At 47.4% G+C, this 24,853-nt stretch overlaps 1 protein-coding gene across 2 annotated transcripts in view; it reads right to left on the bottom strand.

Annotated features, from left to right (window-relative positions):
• The window catches only part of NCKIPSD (NCK interacting protein with SH3 domain), a 49,886-nt gene that overhangs the window by 4,451 nt on the left and 20,582 nt on the right, over positions 1 to 24,853 (bottom strand). For both annotated transcript variants that reach the window (XM_027884762.1, XM_027884763.1), the window contains exons 2-11: positions 24,528 to 24,640; positions 23,569 to 23,770; positions 19,106 to 19,193; positions 16,325 to 16,953; positions 10,122 to 10,292; positions 8,905 to 8,991; positions 8,159 to 8,297; positions 3,047 to 3,127; positions 1,690 to 1,818; positions 233 to 325 (exon numbers count right to left, since the gene is read on the bottom strand). In XM_027884762.1, coding sequence (XP_027740563.1) covers positions 233 to 325; positions 1,690 to 1,818; positions 3,047 to 3,127; positions 8,159 to 8,297; positions 8,905 to 8,991; positions 10,122 to 10,292; positions 16,325 to 16,953; positions 19,106 to 19,193; positions 23,569 to 23,770; positions 24,528 to 24,640 — 1,732 coding nt within the window. The remainder of the gene's footprint in view (positions 1 to 232; positions 326 to 1,689; positions 1,819 to 3,046; positions 3,128 to 8,158; positions 8,298 to 8,904; positions 8,992 to 10,121; positions 10,293 to 16,324; positions 16,954 to 19,105; positions 19,194 to 23,568; positions 23,771 to 24,527; positions 24,641 to 24,853) is intronic.

Genomic DNA, 24,853 nt, shown 5'->3' on the forward strand with positions numbered 1-24,853 from the left:
ACTTTGTCTAAACAGTTTTTTTTATCTGCTCTTTTCTGGGCATCACAACAATGCAGACTGTCACCCTCACAAACTCACCAGGAAGCAGCACATCCATCCTGGCTGAGCCGACAGGTCCTCAGCTACTGCACCTCTGACATCCCACCCCATAATGAGCACCAGGCTTGTCTCTCTGAGCCAACATGAGCTGCATCCCCTGCCAGGCACACACAGGAGTGCCACACACACTCACCTCCTCTGTTCAGCAGCAGCAGCAGTTTCTCTGTGAAAGTCTTGACATTTGAGTGCTTGCTTATTGTAGTCATGATCACACTGTGTTCTGGAACTGAGGAAGAAACCTGTTCAGCACATTGCTTGTGTTTCTTCAAGACCATGGGAATAAAAACACATAATGGGGGGCTCCTATTTCACATCAGTGCTCTGGGGAACCATAGTCTATCAGGGCTAAAAGCTTCAGCCTCACAGAGTGAATGGGCAGGGAGAGGGAAGGTGAAATAAATCTGGAAACAGCACATGAAACACTTGGGCCTTGGTGCTTTCTCTGTACATCTGATTCACATGTGGGATCCCTAACCCTAACCCTGCTGGAACTTACAGTCTTGAAAGTTCTCTTAGGAAGGGTCCCAAGAGCATCCCAGAAGGGAAAAGTCCTTCCCAGCACTCAGCTGTGCAAGGGTGTGGGCTGAAGACTTCTTCTCGGAACTGTCCCCTAGCCTGCTTTGAGGGTGATTTGCTGTAACTGAAATACATTTACCCCAGCAGGCCTTCACACACGTGTGTATATGTACACTCAGAATCACACAAACAGCACAGTGGTGACTACTTCTGTGGCCTGTAGTATTTCACAGGCTGCAAAGTGCCTCGGGATCCTTTATATTGAAGGGCATCAATATAATATGGTTTTAGAAGAGTTTTTGAACTAATGCTGCACCACTCAACTGCACGATAGATGAATCTTGCAGACAGAGGAATAAAAAATCCAATCCACTAATAAGCAACCAGAACATCATTTAACACGTTCTTAGCAACAGAGAACAAGTCACTGCTCTCGGCTACGCCCCAGGTGGGCAATAATCCCCAGAAACACACTGCCTGTCATGCATTACTGCCTAATTACTGCAGCCAGCAAGAATATGGGTAAGTGTGGGAAGGGGTAATGAATGAAAGCAGCAGAGATATACTTAATCAGTCTCTGTGCAATCAACTTTCACATGAAATTAGAAACTTTCACATAAATTTTAATGAAGCGCAATTCAAAATAACAGGTAAATTACTGGACACGTCATCACTGCTTTATCCTCCCCTCTCTCCACAAAGTCAAGGATAAAGCCATGAAGCAGAACAAGAGAAACAGAACATTTGGAGCAACAGGAGGCTCTTGGTTAAGGAGTGGCCTTTTTTAGCAGGACCTGGAACTACGCTTTGGATCTTCCAACAGGCTTCAAAACACACAGGCAGACTGAGGGCAAGTGCCCTTCTTTAGGGACCTGATGCACTGTCTGTCCTCATGACCATATTTTCCTCTAGGGTTTTGCACCATATTTAAATACAGTGTAGTGCCCAAGACTAGGGGAACTGGAGGGGTGGTTAGAGCACCATCAAGACCCAGTGAGATTCTCCCTCCCCATTCTTCACACCCTCAATCCAGACCACTGAAATTCTGCCAAGGCAGAGCAGCACCAATTCAACCTGGAATGTGGAGATTGAAGGCCAGAAGGACGTTGACAAATAAGTCAGGCAGCTGGTCAGTGGTGTCTGAGGGCAGCCCATCCTCAATCACATCCAGCAGGAACTGCACAAACTGAGAGTTGAGATGTTCTGCACAAAGAGAAAGGGGCATTTACAGCACAGTGAAATAAACCAAGCAACAAGGGACCATACACAGACCCCTCCTCTGTGCTTTTATGCTTAAAATCCATTACTGGAGTGCTAATGTCAGTCTCCAGGGAATGAAAAGCCCTGCAAGTGGACTAGACAGACCACTGAAGTGTCTTTGTGTATGAGACAAGTGGTTCGGAGAACTATCCACAGTGCCTATTGCCTATTGGCAATTTTTTTGGAGTAGATAAAACACTAAATCCTGCTCTGTTTCAGCACCACTGCTGCCAGTGAAGGCTTCAAGGTAGGAAGAGATTTGTATTCTTGACCACTGGCCTAATTAATCTATTTCAAAAAAACCCTAATAATCTAGATCATTAGTAATAACCCATTTTTCAATTTAGTTATTAGGAAAGCTCAGGAGCTCATGCAAATAAGTCCACCTGCAGGAAATAATTGCCAGGGTTACATGAGGAGAGAAAAGCAGGAGGTGTGGAGGCTCAATCTGGTCTCTACTGCATCAGTTTAAATCTTTTATGTGTTTACTGGGTGTTAAAGTAAAGCTGCTGAGGAGATACTAATAAAAATCTCTATTGCATTTCTAGGAAAACTAAGTCCAGAGTTTCCCAAATACAGGGAACACAACATAGCCTTGGCTAGAAGCAGGCAGAGTTTTCTGGCTGAAGGCTGAAAAGACAGAGGAGAAAACAGGCAGAACATTTGCACTTCATTAATGACTTCAAAACCCTTAATCATCTCCACTTTCTCTAAGAGCTTAAACTACACAGGACTGCACTATCCTGTTAGAAGAGATACCAGAAAGAGGCCACATTATGCAGCTGACAGCCTTAGTGGGCGTTCATGGAGGGATCTGGGATCTCAGCCTCTTCAGCAGACAGTCTCTAAAGCAAGCAAGAGGTGTGTGCTTTCACAAGAGGCCAGAGGTAAACCAAAATGCCACCTAGTTACAGTGATGGGCAAATCCACCTCTTCTACAGCGTGGCATTCAGTCCTCCACTGCTCTAACCCAGATTTGTGCTGCTCCCTGGAAATCCAACATCTCAGCCCAGCGCTTCAGCTGCCGGGCTCTACTGATAAAGGACAGACCCTACTCTCGCTGGGCCTTCCACTGAGCTGTCTCCACCTTGGCCTAAGGGCCCTTCCCCGTGTCTGCCAGCACGCCCCAGATGTCCCACCATCAGCTCTGCTGAGCACAACCCACTCTTACCATAGTGGTGATATGGCAGGGGCTCCCCCATGGAGAACATCATGGCCAGCACCAGCGCAGAATAGCACATCTTCTGATGATCTGCAAGGCAAAGGTCCTGCCATTAGTTCTTCTGAGGGAGTGAAGCTGCTCCCCAGCTGCAGTGGGAAGCCACACATTTAGTAAAGGCATTTAACACTGATTAGCCTGCTCCTCAGTCCTGTGTTGACTGAGCTGTAAGGGTGTTTTTCCCCGTTTTAGCACACCACACGCCTTCTGTGCCATGTGTTTCCAAAGCAATTTAAAAATAATCACAACAAGAATCCTTGATTTTTTTTTTTTTCCTCTGCACTTCAGAGGATCTGGGCAAACTTGATCTGAATAATTAAAAACCTCCCCTACACAGTCCCAGGACACATCCCATAGTTATGTAATTACTGAACCCAGAAAAAGCATCCATCTGGCCACCTCAAAATACTGCCTGTTCCAACCAACACCACCCCCGGACAGCCATGCTGCTTGTTACCATCTCTGCACTGCTCTACTTTCACTACCTCAGCTCTGCCTGGAGGTATAAAAGGTCCCTGGGGAGACCAGATCACTGCTCAGGACTCGGGCTGTGCATCTGCCCACCTCCCAGGCCACACGTCTCTCCAGCAATGATATATCCCACAGCCTGCTAATCCAACACAATTTCCATTGGCAGCAGCTATTTGTGAATGCTCCCCAGAACCCCTGCCAGTGCCTTTCCTGAATTTTAATTAATGGACACGTCTCAATAGACATTTGCAGAAGGAAAAAAAAGGCATGGAATAGGATCTGTGTCACCATCAAATGTAGCCTCCATCCAGTTCAGCAAGTCTGAAGACAAGAGGAAAACGAGTATTACTATGTATAGGTCACCACATATACTGCCTCAATACAGTTCAGCTGAATCTGCCAGAAAGAGCCCAGGGGCATTTGTTACAAGGAAACTTAGGGTTTATTTATAAAAAACTGACCAAAACTACTTTTCATAAGAGGACAAAAAGTTCCCTCAATGTATGATGCTTCTCTCAGCTGTACTGCTGCTCTGCATGACATATGTTGGTTCCAGTACCCTCTCCAAATGCTTTAAGGTATTTCACTTCTTCATGCACAAATTGACCCACTTCTAAGCACCTGCACCCTGCAGTTTGGCTTTGACTGCACAGCCAGATGCCTTCACTGTCACCACATACTCCTGGACTTGGCCAAAGGACTTACAACACTTGGCAGCTCTCAGATTCACTGTTAGCTTGGGGGACAAAATTCTACTGAGTCATTCCAGCCCTGTGCCCCTGGAAAGTCAACTCTGCGAGCAAAGCCCCTATAAACAAAGCACACACAGACTTTATCAGAGCTCCACCAGATGCCTGAGTTTTCAAATAGCAAGCAGTTTGAGTAAAAATAGATCACTGGGGGCTTAACCAGAGATACTACAGCATTAACAAGATTAAGACTTTGTAGGAGAGCACTCTAGACCATGTGGCAGCAAAGGAAAGCTGGAAATGGTTGTTTACTCTTGGTAAACAGAGAGGGAGGATATTTAATGACTTAATTATAATTCACACTTATATAAGAAGCTCTCAGCTATAAGGTGACAGTGATGCCAAAGCTCTCTGTAGCAAAAAGGGATTTGACAAACTGTTCACAATTTCTTCATTCTTTCCTCCCTGGCTTCACGTGTTGGGTATTGGAGGCAGGATACTGCAGATACACAGGAACCTGCTGTTCTCACATTCCTAGAAAGGCTTTCATCAACAAAACATTTTCTCTCATCACATCAGGAGCAATGAAATAATGAACTGAGAACCAGAAGCCAGTGATAAACATGGTTGTGGCAAATATGGAGAAAGAGACTAATTAGAGATGGAAGAGGGCAGTTTTACATGTCCTTGGCCCATCTGCCATTAACTGATGTCCATTCATCTTGGCTGACAGCAGACTCCATGACTAGGAGGCAAATCTTGTTCTATTTCCCTAAGGACACAAAAAAATAAAATCAAAATATGCTGAAATCACTCAGAAAGCTGAACCCGGGGCAAATCCAGATTAACCTGGCACACTCACCCTGCACAGACTCTACAAGTTTTTGGGGTGTCCCAGCTGCAGAAGGACTCATCTAACACTCACAGTACCAAAGAACAGAGTAATTGTTAGTCAAAACATAGATTTTTTTTTTTTTGATTTTTTTTTTTTTACCTTCCAGAGCAGCACCAGAGGCTGGAAGAAAGTAAATAGCATTAATGCAGCTCTCTTGAAGCAGAGGGACTGCTGATGACAGACTGATAAGCATCACTGAAGTAACCATGAAGGGCAGGGGAGATGCAACTGTTTTAATTTCCAAAGCCTGCTGAGATACTGGTAGGAAACTATTGTGTATGAAATACACAGAGGCCTTCAAAGACCTTGTTTCCACCCTCTAAACACAGCAGTGCAAAATTCAGGCCCTGGGAGCAGACACAATTGTCTACAACTGAAGGGAGAGGAGTCCGACAGCTGACTTGCATGTACTGAGCTGCAACAAGGGAGAAAGTCATGATTACAGACTGGATTATCCCTGTCTGTATTCTTCAGGATTGTTCTGGCTAATTCTGACTCGCTGTGGCTTATTATAAGGTCTTCTAACACTGAAAGATGTGCAGGCCAGCTGCAGCAGAGGGAAGGGGCTGTCCAGAAGCAATAGGACCCAAGCATCTGGCAGAAGAACTGGCCAGCAGCCAACATGCCTGCATTAGTCCCAGGGAAAAGTCCTTCTCATCAAAGGCACCCAGCATCTATGCACAGAGCTCCTGCCTCGGCTGCTCTTCAGTAATAAGGCAGGAGGGATCCCACAGAGCTGCTGCAGCCAGTTCCACACTCCCCAGTTGCACAGTGCTGGCACTGATTGCTTGGCTCCAGCCACCACAGAAGGGATTAGCTATTCTGCAGCATGTCACGGATCAGCTGCTATTCCACAGTTTTTAGTACCAAAATAAGCTCAAGGATTCAAGGTCATGTTTTCACTGAAGGTACTGCTTGCCATTTGCTAGCAGGACGTGGAGCCATAACCATCAGAATGGCAGGAGGGACCTACTAAAGCCCTAAAACACCTCTGAAGGACAGACCTGTTTGGGTCAAGGATGGTTACTTCTCTGCAGCCCTGCTGTGAAGGCCAAGAGGACTGGATGCTGCACAGATGACACTGCACAGTGCCTGCCGTAAGCTCAGCACAGGGAAGGCAGCACAAGATCAGGACACAGATTTGTGAGGCTCCTGGATCCACACAGCGGTCTGTCAGCAAAGGAAGAGCAGCAGCTTTTCACCCTTCAACTGTACTGGAAAAAAAACCTCACCTTGAGATGAAGTTAGGGAAAGAGAAGATGCTGCAGAGCTGCAGGTTGGCAATGAGGAGGACACAGCAGAGCCACTTCTCACTGCAATGCCTTTCTGGTCCCCAAAGCAGAGCTAACACTTGCTGTGAGACAGGCCTGCTCCAGCCCTAAGTGCTACTTGGAGATCAGCAGAGGTGTGCAGAATTCCCCTAGGTCAGAGCTAAATGCTCCATCACACCAAGAGGCTGAGTCACCTTGTGCTGTCTGGGATGAGACAGCCCCAGGCAAAACACAGCATCACTGTGGCCAGTCAAATGTTAACTAGGGTGACCAGCCTGCCCTGCCTGCACAAAGACAGCTCAGGGACAGGGCAGGAGACAAAACCCTGTTTGGTCATGGCGCATAGGATGCTCACCTGCAGACTATCTTTGTGAATTAGTGATGGAGGCACAATAAAGTTTATTTTTGGCAGCACAAAAATCAGGAGAAATGCTGCCGCAGAAGCACAGTCATAGTCCCATAACCAAGTATTATTATTTGCTTCTTGGCAGGAAAACCTCAGCCTGGAGAAGATGCTTCTCATGCATAACCAGATCAAACACCAACAGCGTGATGAGTTCATGACATAGAATTGATGATAAACAGCAGTAGCACAAAAAGAGAACACAGACAACACTGAAGTAATGATCACAGTTTCACCCCACCAGTCCTTTGCCCTGCCATTAAACACTATTTTTCAGGCCCTCCTCACCTCTGAAATGCCTCCACTTCAAAGTGCTAAGCAAAGATGAGTGCAAAGCTGTGCAAAAGGTGTGATATCTCACATAGTCCTTTCCAGACACAAAGACACAGCCTCATTAGCCCTGTCCACCACAGTCAGGTTGGCACAGTCTGTGGTGGGAAGCTGGGGACAGGAACAGTTCAAGGTGGTCATCTTGGACATTTACTTGGCTCCCATGAAATGGATGTGACGGTCCCTGGTCTGTGCAGACCTGTCAATCCCTACACAGTCTTATCACCAAATTATACCTCTCCACAGATCCATGACACCTGCAGCAAACCAACAGGCTACAGACTGCAACCAGGACAGCAAGACTGCAAACACCAGGCTCCACATGGTCCCTGAACAGTCACAATCAGCACAAAACAATGGATTTTCAAGATTCCTTTAAAGGAAAAAGTAATATATGACACTGACAGCATGGGTGGCCTTCAGGCTGACTTCAGAATGAGGATCAAAGGTGTGACTGCTCAGAATCAGGCATGTCTGGGGAGCATTATTTCATGTTCAACTTGTTCTCAGGTTCTTCCTGGAGAGGACCAGGACCACACTGCCATCTCCCTTGGCACAGTGGTGGAGAGAAGGCCCTTTCCTTTAACCAGCACACATCTCATTCACCAGGAAGAAACACCACAAAGATCAGGTATAGAGTGATGAGGAAAACTCTTTAAGAAACTGCAGAGACCTTTCTTGAGATCTGCAGGTGTCTCTTTTCAGCATCATGAAACAAAACTGTAACAGCTCAAAATGTGCTTTAAGACATCTACAAGAAGTGGCACAGATCATTAATGGCATGTTCAGAACTGGAGGGCCTCGCATCATTGGACTGAAACATCCCCCCCTGTGCATCCTCAATTTACAGCTGTAATAACCTGAATGACTTTAAAATCAGACACCATTCTGCCCAGAGCACTGGGCATGCAGAGCAGCCAGGCAATGGGGGGCCACCAGTGCCGCTGCAAATCATTTAATGGAAAGACATGTTCCAGGGACCTGGGTACAGCAGCTCTGGCTCACCCTGAGTGTGGGTCTGCATGTCCCGGGCCAGCTCCATGGGCAGCACAGAGTTCACAAGCGTTGAGATGACGGCAGCATCCAAGTTGCACATGGCTCCAAAGCACTTCAACAGCAGCAGCCGCAACGGCACCCTGTGTTCCTGCACAAACAAGTCGTTAGGTCAAACCATGTCCCACATGAGGGCTGACTCCGAGCCAAGATGTAACTCCTCTAAGTTCCCATTGTTGGGAAGCCACAGAGAGGGGCAAAGCAATGCTGCATAGGCGTTGAAAGCAAAACTTCCATTTCTTCCTCTGAATACTGATTTCATTCCTCATTCCCAAGGCTTCTACTCACTACCCACTTTTCTAAGCAAAATTATTTACTAATGCACAGGAGTGCATCAATTAAAAGAGGAACAGTCACAGCCTGTCAGCTTTCCCAAGGCATCCTCAGAAATATTTCCTCTAGATACCAGTGATGCCAATGCTGTCCCTCAACGGGCTGGTAAAAGCAGCAAGCTTTACCCTTGGCAGTGCTAGCTACTGCTTCAAAGTCTATAGAATCCTCTTGCTCTTTCACACAACTTTCATGCATAGCATTGACATTAGCCAGTACTCAAAAGGGATATGCTGCAACTCCGGCTAGACCTCAGAACTGTCCTACCTAAGGGAAACATCTTCTGTACATTCATCATATCAACCCTGCTCTTTTGCATCTTCAGGGAAATCTCAAAAAGAGAGAACTAGCGCATTCTGCCACCTTACCATCTGATAATATGCCACAAGGGATAGGACAGATTCAAACTCATTCTTCTTGCACATTTTCTTGCAAACTTCTGGGTCTGCATCTGTCTGGAAGGAGGAATAGACAGGTCAGCCCAGTGGCACATCAAGACACAAGGTGCCTGCTGCAGGGACCTTGAGGGGGTCCAGTTGCTTTCAGATCTGAGTAGACCCAGCCCAACCATCTCGCAAAGAAACTGAAGGCAGAGCTCAGGAACCACCACCCTTCAAATTCTGCATCCAAATGAGTTCCTGAGACATGCCTCTGTCATACAGCACATCTTGGGCTGAAAACACCTGAAATTTGACCTGAGCAGCACCTTATTGAGTGCATCATACAGTTAGACATGGCAGCTCCAGCACTGTTCCCATCCCAAGGAGGACATCTCCTCCCACCCCTAAATTATGAGGGATGGTTACACAAACTGTGACTCTGCCTTGCCCTGCAGGACCCCAGCGAGGCAGCACAGGTTGTATGTTGAGTGACAAAGACCCCAGCATTTATTACAGAAAATTTACCTGTTCTGCTTATGTCAGAACTGGAGAGGAATACAAAACAGTGCCAGAGCAAACCCCCAACACAGATCATGTCACTGCACTGAGGGCAGTTCCCATATCATCATGCTCCCTGGACACAGATGGGCTTGAACTGCTGCTCACTGTGGGGATGTACCTCTCCTGTATGCACAGATGTGGTGAGATGCTTTGTAGTTTCTCACAGAAACAGCTTTAAAGCTCACTTTCAAGGCAGCCAAAGAATTTTTTTCACATGTAATGAGCCCCACCCCACAGATGCTTCCCAGCAACAGAGGATGTATTAAATGGAAGATGTTTTAAATGGGCCTAAGAGTGCAACAACCCTCTCAGCAGACTTTCTAGGTTTTTTGTGAAAGGTTGGGTTTTTTTGGAGGTGAGGGTTTATACTCTCCTGTGATAGGTAAATGCCACAGCTATCAGGAGGAATAGCTCTGTAACACTTTTCAGAACAGCTCTGTAAGGTGGAGTTGAGAGTAGACAGCAGCGCTGCAAACCCCACACAGGAGGGCAGGGCTTCACTTTAACAGTAAGGGATGCAGAAGAAACCTATGCCCCTTGAAACAGCAGATCTGATGCCAACATAGGGGTGAAGGAGGTCAGAAAAAGGAACTTCACCAGGGCTGTCCACTCTGCTCTGGCAGTAAAGAGAAAAATGTACTCACCAGGATGCGAAGCAGCTCCTCCAGGTAGCAGCAGATGACATTCTCATCCTCATAGAGTGCCCAGCTGCGCTGCTGAGCATCATCCTTGTGCCTGGCCAGATCTGCAAAGATCACCTCCAGCCGCTGCTCGTCGTGGCAGATCTGGCCCGAGGGCAGCCCCGCACTCAGGTTCTACACGACAGTAAAGCCACTGGTTAGTGGGGCCCTGACAGCTCAGTGTTGTTTGGGTGACTGTTTCCTCCAATCTTGTCTCAGGACTGGCAACTGACCTCATTCAGTCAAGAGCTGGCAGTACAAAACCAGCAAGTTTAACACACGTTATTTCAGGTCTCATACTTTTGGAGCCTCTGCAAATCATCCTGAGAATGGGCAATGCCAAACCCACGTGGCATGGGTTAGGACCACTGCTGCGCAGCAGCTGAGCATCCCCAGTAAAACAGATGTGTCCTGGACACCAAACCACCACACTGCACAACTGCTGTAGGAAGGAGAAGTTCCCTTTGCTGCTCACTCCCTCCAGCCTTTAATCCTTGGCTCAAGAGCAAGCACTTGTATGGTGCTCCACATGCCAGCTGTTCAATACTGGGTCTGAATCCTCTGCATCAAGGACAGAAACCAACTCACCATGGCTGGCTTGGTTCTGCTTTCTTCCAAACAGCAGAGCTGGGCCACCACTCACCACAGCTCTGAAGTGTAAAGCTACTCAGCAAATCTTACTGCACATAGTCCTCTCTCAAACTGCTGTCAACTGCATCCCCATCACTTATACCTCATACACAACCTTGCCATGGAGGCCTCACTCTTTGGTTGTCTTTCCTTTGCTTCAAGAAAGAAAGGGGAGCAGTCGAGCAGCATTTAATCTCGTCCTGGAAACCCAGAGAAGATTTAGTCCTGTCCTGGTGCAGCTCCTTCCTACAGGTTAGCTGTGCAGGCAGGGGCAGCAAGCCTAAGCAGACTTCCCATTGGGAACAGAGCGGAAGGAGACACAAGTCCATGTCCTGTGCCAATGGCACAGTCATACACCCACACATGGACAGTCAAGTGCAGGAGCTGCACCCTTCCAGATCACCTCCCACCCTCCAGCCCTCTCCAGGAAAACCACTCCAGGTTTAACAGTAGAGTCTCACCTGCTTTTTTAGAGACAGAATTGCTAGTCATTTGCTTTGGGGTATTTGGGATGAATTAATTAGGACTTGCAGCCCATGCTTCAGTTATGCAATGAAGAAGTTTTCTTGTTGTTGCTGCTTGTTACATAATTTTTATGAGGCAGGTAATGAAGGAAGGAGTGTGCTGGTTAAACACAAGCCTCTGTACAGTTTTAAATTTTTGGGAAGCTGTGGGTGGTCTAGCAGAAAAGCAGGTAACCAGCTGTGAGAGAGCATGACAGCTTTCAGGAGCTGAGTACAAACACAAGAGAATCTCCCACTGAATGGTGATTTATCACAGGAGCAAATACATTAAGAGAATCACTTCAACTTGCCATCTCCCCTTCTCCTTAGGAGGACCTACAGCACTGCAGTGTCAACTGCCTGTCCTCATGCATCCCAACTGCTTGGGAGGGTTCTCCATTTATGTACCTCACTTGCATCCTCCTCACCACAGCAGTAGAGGGCCAGTCCTACCTCTGGGGCACTGCTGGAACATCTTTTTGGATGATCATTTTAATGAGTACTTGTTTTAATGATCACTCTTATTCAGCCTCTTATCACTAATCTGCTTTCTCCAATCTTTCATCTGCCACCCTTGACAACACCTCCCCAGCATCAAGCTCCTAATGGACTTGGATGAGATCAGTCCATTAACAAGCTCTCCCACCCCACCAGTGTAACTACATCCACACTGTCTCAGTGCAGTCTCAGCACCATTCTCTGCCCTCTCACCACCAGGGTTAGGTCTCTGCTTATTAAACATCTTGGCAGCTACTACAACCTGCAGCATCATCATATGGTGGTTTCCAGGAATCTGCTGGAGAGCCCATAAGCAGAAGGAGGTTTTGGTATTTCTAACAATGCCACTTTGCATTACCTTGTTGCTCAAATGGTTCCCTCCACCCACCCAGCAGAACAAGTTGTTACAGGGATTTTGTTCCTCCTGAGCAGCCCAAAACCATTTTAGGAACTTTATCATACCCCCACACTGCTCAGAGGTGACCACACCCGCCGTACAAACTCCGCTGCCATCCTGAGCATTTCTTCTTCACCCCCTCCCCTTCTTCCCTCCCCACCACCAAGCATGATGGATCACCAGTGCCATGGATACACACATCTACCAGCAGTCTGCCTTCATATGAGTCCCAAAACCACATAGCAGGTCCCAGGCACCTGCAGTCAACGCACATTTGCTCCACAGACATTCCCAGCAGCTCTGGAGCAGTGGGATCCAACTGCAGCTAAACTGAGATGGCTGTGCATGATGACCCTGCCACGGACCTTCATAAAGTCTCCTCCAGAAATCAGCAAAGAAAAGACTCCCCTAAGCACTAATGTATTCCTCCCACCCTCCAGATTCCCTTTTGTTACAGTATTTCACTAAACTAAGGAGGAGCCCTCCCAACAGTTCCAGCCAAGGACTCGGCCTTGAAAACACTCGCTCTGCTGACCTTGCCCTTCTCCCGGGCGAGCAGGGGGACAAAGCTCCCACGGGCAGAAGCTGAGCCCAGAGCAGTCTTTGTGTCTTATCAAAAGCAAGGCTCCTTTCAGCAAAGCTGAATCAACGAATGAACAGGGAGGCAGCCCCATGGCATCAGGGAAGGAGAGGGGCTCGGCCACATTAGCCATGAGGTCTGTCAGAGCTTGCTGGGGCCAACAGGGGCTGGTGACAGGCAGCTCAGAGCAGGTCACAGCCCAGCACTACAAGGGAAACCCCCTCCAGAAACATGTCACCTCCCACACCAACTTCCTGACTTGTTCCTCCATCTCTGACACATCCAAGAGCAGTTTGACCCCTCTCAGCAGCCTGGGCTGATCTACAAGATCCAACTGCATTACACATCTTTGTCAGCAGTTTTCAAGCTTAAACTTAAGGCAACCAGAGATAAGTCTGAATCACAGCTACACCACAGCAATGCTAATGTAATAAAAAGCAGATAAGTGATTTCTAAGTGCTCCCTCTCAAGGTGCAGCCAGTTTGTGCACTGGGCAATTTTTGCTGCCACACACTGAGTTTAATAAATCCTCAAAATCAACCTCCCTAGACAAGACATTTACAGTGCTACTCCCTCCTCTGAGATGGGAGTTGATCCAGCAGAGCTAAAGGCAATCACATATCACCAATACATACTAATCCAAGTGCTTCTCTAGAAGCTCAAAAACCAGGCAGCATCTATATTATCTTTAGTTCTGTCCAAATTTTCAACAAGTTGCCTTGAAAGACAGCTCCAGTTTAGACAGTCACTGCAGCAATGCCTTCAAAAAGAGGTTTCATTTCCCTCTGCACATCTTGTCCAGTCACTCTGCCACTCAGGGACAAGAAGAGGTGCCATTTCCAAGGCCAGGGTAAGTGCTGACACAGGGAAGCCAACTAAGCAGTTTTGCTCCTGTAGATCAGGCTTCCTCAAATAGTATGGCACCTCTAAAGCATCTTTCCTAAGGTGTGAGCTCCTCAGCATGCTTCTTGTCTCTGCTCTTCCCCTAGCTTAGCCTTAAGTCACCTCTCTAAAAGCAGGAACAGGATGCTGTCCCAGCAAAAGTCTTTCATTCTCTAAAATACACAGGCCTGGGCAGACTCCACCCTGCAGGATCAGCAAGGTAAATAAGAAGGAAGTGCCACAGCCAGTCAACCTTCAGAAGGCACTGGGGATAGAAGAGAGGTAATGGATTCTGGAATTGATTTAGTAAACCACTGAGCTGACTTTAAATTAAGACTGGAATAGGAATAGAAAGGATATAACTAATTAAAGAACACGATACAAAAGGTTGAAGCAGGTACGGTATCTACTAAGAGCCAACCAAAGCTTTAAATCAAAGCTGGTATCTCGCTCTGTTTTAGGGAGTGGAAGAAAAAAAACCTTGAAAAATATGCAAGAGGAGAATTGCCCACATATTTGCATGGACTGGGGAGTAGAGAGATTTCAGAAGTTACAAATTAAAGAAAAAAAGTCCTTGACCTAGAACTGACGACTCAGCAACAATTCTACACAGAAACCCTTGAGATTGTGGAATGATTTGGTTTAACGAACAACGCAAAGTCAACGATAATAATTTGTACCCTTAAACTACACCAGTGAAGCTATGGCAGTACAGCCACCCCACAAGTACACACGACTGCCCTTCCAACTGCTAGAGCTGGTCTTCTACACCAGGTGAACAACCTTACCTGGGACCAGGCCCCCACGTATCACAGAGCTACATCCTCTTTGTGGGACACTGAGGAAAAATGCACAACCACAACGTTTACACTTGACCACTCTGCAAGCTCACCTAGGCTCTCCTGAAAGCAGTACTGCTCAAGATAGGTATGATGAGGTATTATGAAATGGGACAGGACCTTCTGCTGTGTCTCCATACACTACTGGTCATTTCAAGGTCCCACAGATGTCCTAGATTACAAATACTGAACCAGATATGAGTAGATCCATACTTGTCCCTGCACCAGCATCAGAATTTCTTACCCTCTTTTTTAGGCTGGTCTGCAGCAATGGCCATGAAATTGAGGCTTTCAAATCCCCTCTGCAGAAACCTGGCACTAAATGACTTTTATGGAATTAAGCTTATTGTATCCTGAGTACAGGTATTAACAATAAAAATAATATTCAATTCTTGGACAAGGTCCAAGTAACAGAAAACTGAACTTCTCAGCACTCAAGTCAGAGCCGGAACATTTGCTTGAAACAGCTAAATTTTTTTGCTGAATCTAGATCACACATTGACAGGGCATTGTAATTGGAGTAGGAAGTAATTAACTGTTGAGTTATGGCCACAAACAGAGACTTGATGATTGCTTATAGGACTCTCTATTCAGTGCAGACAGTCAACCAGATTATGATTTGATCTAGAATTTGAATGTCATTAGTTTTCCATATTCAAATGCCTCTGAACTGTTCATTATAATCTTGCTATTAGCAATGGAATTCCAATCTTAGATGTTTATATGAAGCTTACTCTTCAGGGTTGCATTCAGCAAGTGGGAGCTGAAATTTATTATCCCTCCAACCAAAGCAGGCGGCTGCTCAGGTGCACTTCACCATTTCAATGACTGTTGCAGAAGAAGGAGGAATATAGGATTATTTTGGCATAAAGTTTATTTAGACCAAGCTCAGGACAGTGCTCTTCAGTGGCTGAAAAACTACTCTTCTGCAGTCCTTAAAAAATGCAGGGTTGAGGCATGTGTTACAGAATAGAGAGGTTCACATTCTGTGGAAACCAGTTTTCATTGCTGTGATGAAAGACCAGGCCAGACATATGGAAATTTTGGGTGCTCCATCATCCAAAGGGACAAGAATCTGCAGATTTATAGTATGTATAGGCATGCTGAATCTACACAGAGGACATGCAGCACCATAGGATAAGTTTCTACAATTCATTATTTTATAAAAGGTTTCTACACAGAAGCACTTATGGTGCAGGCTCCATCTTCCTCAGCTTCTATTTGTCATGTTTATAACAGAAAATACTTCTTTTAAAAGTCACTATTTATTTCTTTCTCTGATTTTATGCTGCCACATAAAGATCTGTGATCTTTCAGAATGAGAGGTCAACAACTCCTTTCAGAGCTCTTCAGTGTGCCTCAAGTCCTGCTGCATCCATTCCCATTGCTGCTTTGCCACCATTGCCATCCCCGGGACCCAAAAGGTTGTCATCTCCCATTGGTGTGCTCAGGTGGTTCAATTCACTGCTGTCCATCTCATCACCCTCTCCCCAAACTGCAATCTCAGATGACACCCACCCTTCCACCAAAGCCTACCAGTGCTTCCCAGCACCAGGAGCCCCCTTGGCTGGTTCTGCCTCTAACCCCCTGCTCCAAACTCAAGGTTATGTCATACATCCGCAGCTCATGTGGGGAATAAACTCACCTGTTTTCCACTTCTACCGGTACTCAGACCCTGGCTCCTTTGGCTAGACAATTACCCCCCTTAGCACCTTTCCTTTGGGATCTCACTGCATTTCTCATCCCAAACATCAAGAGCTCACTGAGCTCACGCCACCTCATCCTCAATGCCAGGAGTTGGTTTGCAGCAGTCCCCAGCCCAGCCTCGCAGGCATTACCTTACTCTCCACCACAGAGATGAGAATCTGCTCCATGATGCTGCTGGTGGCGGGGATGGAGGTCTGGATGTGGCCGATGACGATGCCGATGGCCACGCGGGACAGCTCATAGCTGAGGTGGGTGTTCCTGCGCACCAGCTCGATCAGTTCGGCACCTATCGTCTTGGGCACGGAGGCCACCAGGCCGCTGGGCTCTGGTGGCACCGGCTCCACCGCGGCCGCCTTCTTGTCCTCCAGGCAGAGGTTGCTAAAGGCGTCCAGGCTCGCTGGCGGGGCCGGAGCAGCTTTCTTCCCCTGAGAAGTCTTCTCCCCATCCACAGCGTGGGACCTCTGGGTCCCCCCTTCGGCCGGCGGGGCCGGGGCAGTGCGCTTGGACTGGGGAGACTTGCTGGCCCCATCCTTTGGGGACGTCCCGTAACGGGAATGGGTCACAGAGCCGCTGTCCAAGTTGCGCGTGATCGTGGTGTGGACGCTCCTGCTCGGGACAGGGGGTGGAGTGTTGGCAGGACTGGAGGTGGCCGTTGGGAGAATGGTCTCTGACACAGAAGAAGCAGTGTACAAGGTATCCAGGGATGTCGTGCTTATAGAGGAGGCACTAGAAGCTGACCCAGGAATAATTTCAACAGCATCTGAAAGGGAACAATTAAACATTCCTTAGCAACAGCATCAAAGGAAGAGAGAAAAAAACAAATTGCTACAGCACAGTCCATTAAAAGGCTCATTGTGCATGCGACCAGAGCAGTTTAACTCCTCTTCCTGCCTCACTTATCTCAAAGCAAAAATTGTACCAGTTCTCTCTGGAGCATTCCCACACAATCACCTCTTTAGAAAGGGGAAAGCTACTCTATTGAGATGAATACCCTTCAAAGGGCTTAGTGTTTTAGAAAGGGAAGGGAGGGAGGGAGGGACAAGACTAGGGGACAGAAGTATTTCCCCCCCTGGCTTAGCAAGGGCCTTTTTCTGCATTCAGGAGCTAAGCCCTGACTTCTGAATGATGGTGCCTCAGAATTGCAAGACACCAAAGGCTTCATACACCAGCCAGCACCTCCCTTTTGCATGCACTTCATGGTTAGCATTGACGGTGAAGGAAACACTTGACTGACAACACCTCTAGTCTCTCCCTTTCAGCACTCTCCAACATTTGATCACGAGCCCTGCAGCCCTGCTAGCACCCACTGCTTTCACAAGCCTTCACATTATTTGCTCTACTGTATTTGTCCCCCCAGCTCCACATTTGACTAGCTCTAGCAGTGGGAGTCCCACTTTCCAAGGGAAAAAAAATCCACTACAAGGAATATTTTTCTTTCCTTGAACCTGGTCTAATATATAGTTTTGGTAAATCTTATCTGTTAGTTTCTAGAGGGCAGAAACATACCTGGGTCCTTCCCTGACTGAAAACAGTTGCTTGGGCAAACAGTGAGCTATCTAGAGCTTCACAAGAGCTTGTTAGTGCTGAAAGAGAAGGAGTTGCACCCCATGGGGAGCCCAGTTCTCAGGGAAGGCAATTACTCCCCACAACACCAATGGAAGGAGCAGTGGGACAGACATTAAGTGCCTTTGCTGCACCTCTGCAGGCAATTCCAACCCTTCCTGCTCCATCAGTTCCGGGAGCCCTCCACTACTCCATCCACTGTTCCACCCTAAGGCAAGCACTGGCTAGGCAGAAAAACTGGGCCCCTCACTCCCACAAGGGTTCAGCATCCCTCTTGATCCTCCTCCTTATCGAGGACCTTCATGAATCACAGCTCCCACCATGCTTCATTAAATCAAGATAATGAGTTGAAGGAAGCTGACCTTTGCAAACTCCCACTACCACAGTGAAAAATGGCTCAATACCATTAAGTACCATTAAGGAAGCTGGTGCCAGTCCCAGGTCTCAATTAACTACCTGCAAGTCAATAGTTCTACCCTGCTCCATGCAAGGGGACATGAGTGGGCTTGAGATGGGCTGTGTGTCACACTAATGGCATCACCAACACAGCACAGGAGAGCACTAGGGCAAGCTGGCAGCAACTCTGCAGGATGACCACTGCCTCTGCCAGCCCAACCACACTGAAAATGGAGAAATTCCTGCCCTGTGGTCCTGATATGAAGTGCTCCTCACTAGCTGCTCCTCTACCTGTTGGAAGCACACAGGCAGCTGTGCCCCTGGTATTATTACTGCTCCCTACAGGCACCAGCCACTGATTTTATGGAAATCCCACCAGTGTACAGAGAAAGTGCCTGACAGAGTGGGATTTAAAAGCCAAACTTGAGACTGTATTAAAAGCCAGTGAGCTCCCCTGGTGAAGTATCACACTCTGCACTGCAAGGGAACACTCCCTCTGCCTTATTGGGAGATGGCTATGGAGTCTGTGGGAGAAAAAGGATCTTGAACCACTGAGGTTGAACACTGGCCAGACCAGCCACATGAGCAGGCAGAGAGTTTGCTCCTTGGAGAGCACCATGATTCCCAGGGCCACAGACACAGAGGAGCAGGAGAATGCTGTACCTGGCACCTATCCACAAGCATCAGGCTGCCCAGACTGCCCCAGATCAAAGAAGGCTTGAAGGACCACTGACCACCAGCTCAGGACCATTACATCAAAACCTACAGGAATTTAGGCTATATATATATATCTTACAGAGATATATATTTATAAGGATATAAACCCTATAGGAACTTACAACATAAATTAGGATACTCTTCTAAGCACAAAGCAAAAGCATCCAGGCACCCTGGCTGTTACATTGCCCAGTGTTTGTTTCATGCCCGAGATCTGGAGAGCTGTTTGTCCTTACTTTTAATGGGAGCAGCAATCTGTGCATTCTTGCGCTTCTCCGGAGGTGGGGGGGTGACAGGAGCAGCACGCCGGGCCTGTGGTGGGATCTATAAGGAGACATTTCAGAGCAATCAAAGGAGGTTGACAATAAAGACATTCTCTGTTATGAAACCTTCCTTCTCGCATGCGTGTGTACATTTGTCCTTACATCTCCCTCATCATTCAGGGAAGTTTTCTCAGGAGGACAAATATTAATAGGCGGCTCTCTAGAAGAACAAAGCAGGACTCAAGCTGGCTTCATCCCCTCCCTGTGACAGGCAAAGCAGCCCTTGTTTAATTGCTGTGTTCGGCAACACACGGCACATACATCGTGTAGACCTGTCAAGCATTTACTCCTCCTTTATTCCAAATGCAATCCCACACACTCGCTGTGTCTCCACATTACCCTCAATAGCTCCACAGAGGCTGCAAACAGAGTGCATATTTACACACTCTTCTGGGGAGATCCATTACATCAGCTACAAATACCCCTGCAGAAAGACAAAGCCAAGGACTGGAGACATGTAAATGCCTTTTCCATGCTCTCAGAGCTACTTCTGTTCATGCAGGGAGAAAACAGGGATAGACCCTCTGTGCAATACTACACTACCTATAGCAAGACCTGCTGGGAAAAGCTTTTGCCGGGGAGTTGTATTAACTCTCTGCATCTAGGGTTTCTCCTGTAAGTCTCTTCTAGGAATGCCAAGGCAGCAGCACACAAACCTCAGATCCAGATTCCTACACTCATCTTTTCCTGTCAGATCTAAACACCACAATCAGTGACACCACTTTCACCCGGAATTACTCTGGTGAGGTGCAGCCTCAGGGTTAAACTCTGAACAGTCACTGAACACAGCAGCCAAGACAGGTGGGAGCACACTCCATCGATACTCCAGTCCCCACAGCCCAACAGCTCAGGGCCAGGAGACTGGTTTGGGACCTCTTAGGACTTGTGCAATTCAGAGCCTGCTGCCTGAAACATGCCTCTGTTTTTATGGGATATTACAATCACTGTCTGCAGCAAAACCATGCAGGGCAGCGCAGGAAGGGAAAAGAGGTGATGGCCTCAATGTCTCAGGTAACCCAGGCTGAAGCCAGTTGGAATCTGTAGCAAAATTTAGTCCATCACAAGAGTGAATTTTCTAGATTTGTTTAGCTCTGGATGAGAAGTTTTTCTGTGGCTTGTAATTACTGAATAGGCCTGGAACTCCACATAGGGCACAGTGCCACCCCACAGTGAAAACTTGAGACAGGTTCCTGAAAAGGTCTCTATCTTAGATAGCTCAGTACAAGGAGAATGAAAAATGTACTATTTTCCCCCGGATTCAGGAAGGGCAGAAACCTCCTCTGAAATGGGAGCAAAAGTAAGACACTTCAGGAGCCACCTCAAATGTTCAAGACTCAATGCCAAAAGCTGACAATACAGGTGCTCACAGCCCATGACTGGACTCTATCAGACAAATGAAGATGCAGCAATTTGCATAAAGACCTTTTTAAAAGGCATCTCTTGGTCCCTTTTTCCCACCCAACAACAAATACATCCAACCTTTTACTATATCACTGAAGTTGCTTCTTTACGAGTGCCTTCAGCTGGTGGATTAGCACGAGACACGGCTGCAGACTCCCAGCCTGAGCTCTCTGCTCTTGTCAATCCGCCCCACATTGTTCTCTGGGTGCAGTGCTATATGATACTTGCATACAGCTTCAAAAATGATCCGTGTCAGTCCAAAAAGAGACTGCACAGCTGAGAGAGGCCAAACAGGAGGGGTCTCTGCATCGCAGGGTTGGCAGGCTGGTCCCAAATGCAGAAAGCTCAGCTGTGCTAAAAGCAGAGCCCTCTCTGCAGAGGATGGAGCTGACAGCACGAGTCAGAGCTGCTTGACATGGCACGGGATTTAACAGACAGGCAGGCTCGGAGCTTAGAGCAGATGCATGACGTTATTTGTAGATAGCTAGGGTTGGGTCATTCTGGAGTATTTCCATGGCTTCACTAGCTCTTCCAAATTTACCACGCGAGTTTAACGCAGTTATTACAGGCTAGTGCTTAAATTAAATGATGTACAGCTAACGCTACCTCAGGCTGGCCAGCCCCACTTAGATGGCCACACACCACAGTCCAAGCAGCTGTGATGGGAATGTGAAATATCACATGAATTTCCCCAACGCCTGCTCGGGCTGGGAAGTGCCACAGGGTCAGGAGTCATGAAGAGTAACTGATGGCCAGCCCCAGCCTTCACTCCACATCCCAGCCACTGCCTGGGGCCAAGAGGAGGATGTACAACACCAACCCTCCCAAGGTAAGGTGAGAAAATATTCCCTGTGCAGCTGCTGTGTGGAAGGTGACCATGCAGGAGTCCCTGCAGTTCAATCCCACCTGTTCAGAGGGGAGAAGATGAGGGACCTTACCAAGGATCTAGAGGGATGTAACCATACTCATGTTGTATACTCCCTTTCCCCAGGCCTCTACAAGGAGGATGTGAACTTCCCTAAATCTGCAGATTTCACACATCTGCTTCCTCCCCCTTTCCATTTTGCAGAGGCTGCTAGCAGAGGCTCTGCTCCCTGCACTGCTCAAGACAAGAGCTGACTCAACCATAACACTCCCGTTCCCTCCCCAGCCAGGCAGGCAGAGAACACCACCCCTCACTCCTTCAACTCCTGGGAACAATGCTATTACAGCAGGAACCTTTAAACAAAATAACAAAACAATAAACCAAATGAACAATCTCCCACCCACCACCTCCTCCAGGCAAACTCTGCCAAGCCAGACACCCTGGTCTGCAGCAAAGGTTTCTGAGATGAGCATCACAAACTCACTGAGCATGCACAAACACAGCAGACTGACTAAAATACTGTGAGAGCCCAGCCTCCTCCCTTGACAGCTGGTATGAAACTGCCCCAGCCTCCCACCTTATGCTAATTGTGGAGGAGCTGAAGAGAGGCGCAGCACCATTGCCATCACCACATACTTCAGCCAGTTCAGCCCTGGGAGCAAAGCTATTGAGAGGAAATTTGCACCTCGAGTTTTGCTTTTCAGATGCAAACATTGAACACACCTGAAAATCCCAAGCAGTGAAAAGCACATGCCAGACCTCTGCTTCTCCAGAGTTGATTACAAAGTTTGGATTGCAGTAAGTCTCCTCTTAGGCTGCTGCATAACCAGTGGAAGAAGGCAGTGCTGCTTCCTCCACTTTGTATTTTCAAAGCACACAAGAAATCTGTCAACTGAGCTGTTAAAATCTCAAGAAGCCCTTTCAGCACAGGGCTAAGCTGGAAGTCCTTCGACTGCACCCTCACTGCCACCCAGGCAGAAACAAATCTTTGTCAGCCAAGGAATTTGCCTTCCTCCTTTTCTGACAATCAACCAAACCAAAGACAAATAAAGACAGGGAATCAGCATGGAGAATGGGATGTAAGGTGCCCCATTCACTCAGCCCATAATGTACAGGCTTGGGAATAGAGCTGGTTTGGCTGCCCAGGAACAAAAAAAGAATACCAAGGAGAAAAATGGGGTTTGTAGCAATTGATGTGTTCTGCGTGAGCCAGAGCTACCTCTCATCTCCACAGACTCACAGTTCTTCAAGTGTAAAACAAGCCTCATCTGCTAGGAGTGACAGCATATCAGTGCCTTATAAACACACTGCCTCCAAACACTCAGCCCAGAGAGATGAAGAAAAACTACAGTGCACATGTTCATCTGTAGGAGAAAAGAAATACCTCCGTGCTCATCCTTGCTTGGCGCCTTTAGCCCTAACATGCAGCTACACCTACACAGTGAAATCGGCTACATCCTTCATCCCCAACAACCACTACATCCGTCCTGGGCTGCTACTTTGAAGCCTCGCTGGCGCCACACAGTAACCTTGGAACTCCGTGTCACCAAGATAAAAAAAAACCTGCTCTAAATCGTATTTCCTGCAATTTATCATGACAACTTTAATTCATCATGACAAGCAATGCTCAGACAAAGAGGGATCTTTGGGGGGTTGGTGGTTTTTTTTTTGTTTTGAGTAGTATAAATAGACAGCCACAGCAGATAAAATGCTTAAGGACCAATGATCTTTGTTGTGCAGACATAACAAGGGGAAAATGAAGCAGAGCTCAGTACTTGGAGGGAGTTCTGCTGCTCACGTCAAAATTGCTTTTCAAAGTATTCTCCAGGGAGCCTGCAATCCTTTTAAAAAGTTGCCAAGAGACAGTCACACCATATAGAGTAGATCTTACATGTTACTATAAAACCATGGACCCTCAAGGATTCCAAATGGCAGAGGGTCTGTTCCAGATTTCTTACACAGAGACACCACCACTTTACACTGCAGTAATCGCAGGCAAGCAGCACAAACGCTCGATTTGTGACTGAAGCTGCAAAGGCATTTTATTCAACAGGACAAGCAACGTTGCACCACCAAAGGAGGAGCCTACAAAGCATCCAGCCACTGTTACCTGGTAGAGACCTTCATCCTCCTCCTCAAACTCGGTGTTTGGAAGACTGTGGTGTCGCTCGTACCCCGTCCGGCACACGCCGTTGGGCTGCCGTGCCACATCCAGGTGGTGGTCGCTGGAGGACTGTGTCATAACCGTCCCCTGCGGGGTGGGAGAGTGGCTTTTGCGGGACACAGTCTCCTTCCGGTGATGGATCAGCTTTCTGAAACAGAATGATGACATCAGGAAGAGCAAAGCTCAAGGGAGCAACCATGCTGCAACATTTAAATGGTATTTTTAACTGATTTATTGCATTTGGGTTATATATACCAGAATGGGCTACATTACTCTGAACACCAACTCCAGTTTCATTAACAACTAAGGAAGCACTTCTGGGGGAGGAAGGAAGAGGCTTTGCAAGAGCCCATAATTTATTCATCAGTTCGCTGGAGAAAAATGCCTCTTCCTCGGGGGAGAGTCACATATTGCATCGCAAGCTTCAGAAATTGCCTGCACTTTAGAAACGCTGTTCAACTGAGATTAAACCAGCGTGCCTCAGCACAGAGTGTGAGGTGTCAGAGAAAAACAAAAATCCTCCCCACAAGCAATTATTTGAGAACATATTAAGGACCTTCTGCCACATGCCAACAACCCCTACAATTCTTGGCTGGTAGAGCAGAGAAAATGCAGCCAGAAAGGTTTCCGATTTCTCCTCCAAGCCTACAATGCAGCTGAGAGTTCCCTCTTCTTGGCATTCACAGGGATAGAGGGGCAAGGCCAAAGTTCTGCTTTGCTGGACACGGTTGTCAAGAGGAGCAGCAGCAGTTGGCAGCTGGGAAGCTCAGAGTGGAGCAGTCACTTTGCAGCACAGGGGCTCAAACCAATGATGTCCAGCTTGACCCCCAAGGATAGAATCACATAAGCATCACACACTGACCACCCTCCATTCACCAGCTCTCCCAGGTGCCCATCATACTTACTGGAGGACATCCCTCTGCTCCAGGTTGTATTTTCCCCCATTTTTCATGGCGGCATTGTGCACAGCCTCAATTGCTCGGTCAATAGACTGGAGAACCACATCTTGCTCCAGCACCTGAGAAACAACATCCCACATGTTATTGCACTGCTTCAGTTGCAGTTCTGCTGAACCAGAGATTACAGCAGGAGAGACCACAGTAAGGGAAACTCCCAGAGTTTACATCTGGAAAAGAATGTCAATGTTACAAGCACCTACAGGAACACCAGGGACAGAGCTTCAGGACCATTCGGCAGCCTTGGATATTCAAGCATACTGCAGGTAGCTTTT

The sequence above is a fragment of the Empidonax traillii genome, unplaced genomic scaffold (genome assembly GCF_003031625.1).
Source record: "Empidonax traillii isolate 1590-97213 ecotype Southwest subspecies unplaced genomic scaffold, ASM303162v1 scaffold155:size2260171, whole genome shotgun sequence".
Classification (NCBI taxonomy): domain Eukaryota; kingdom Metazoa; phylum Chordata; class Aves; order Passeriformes; family Tyrannidae; genus Empidonax; species Empidonax traillii.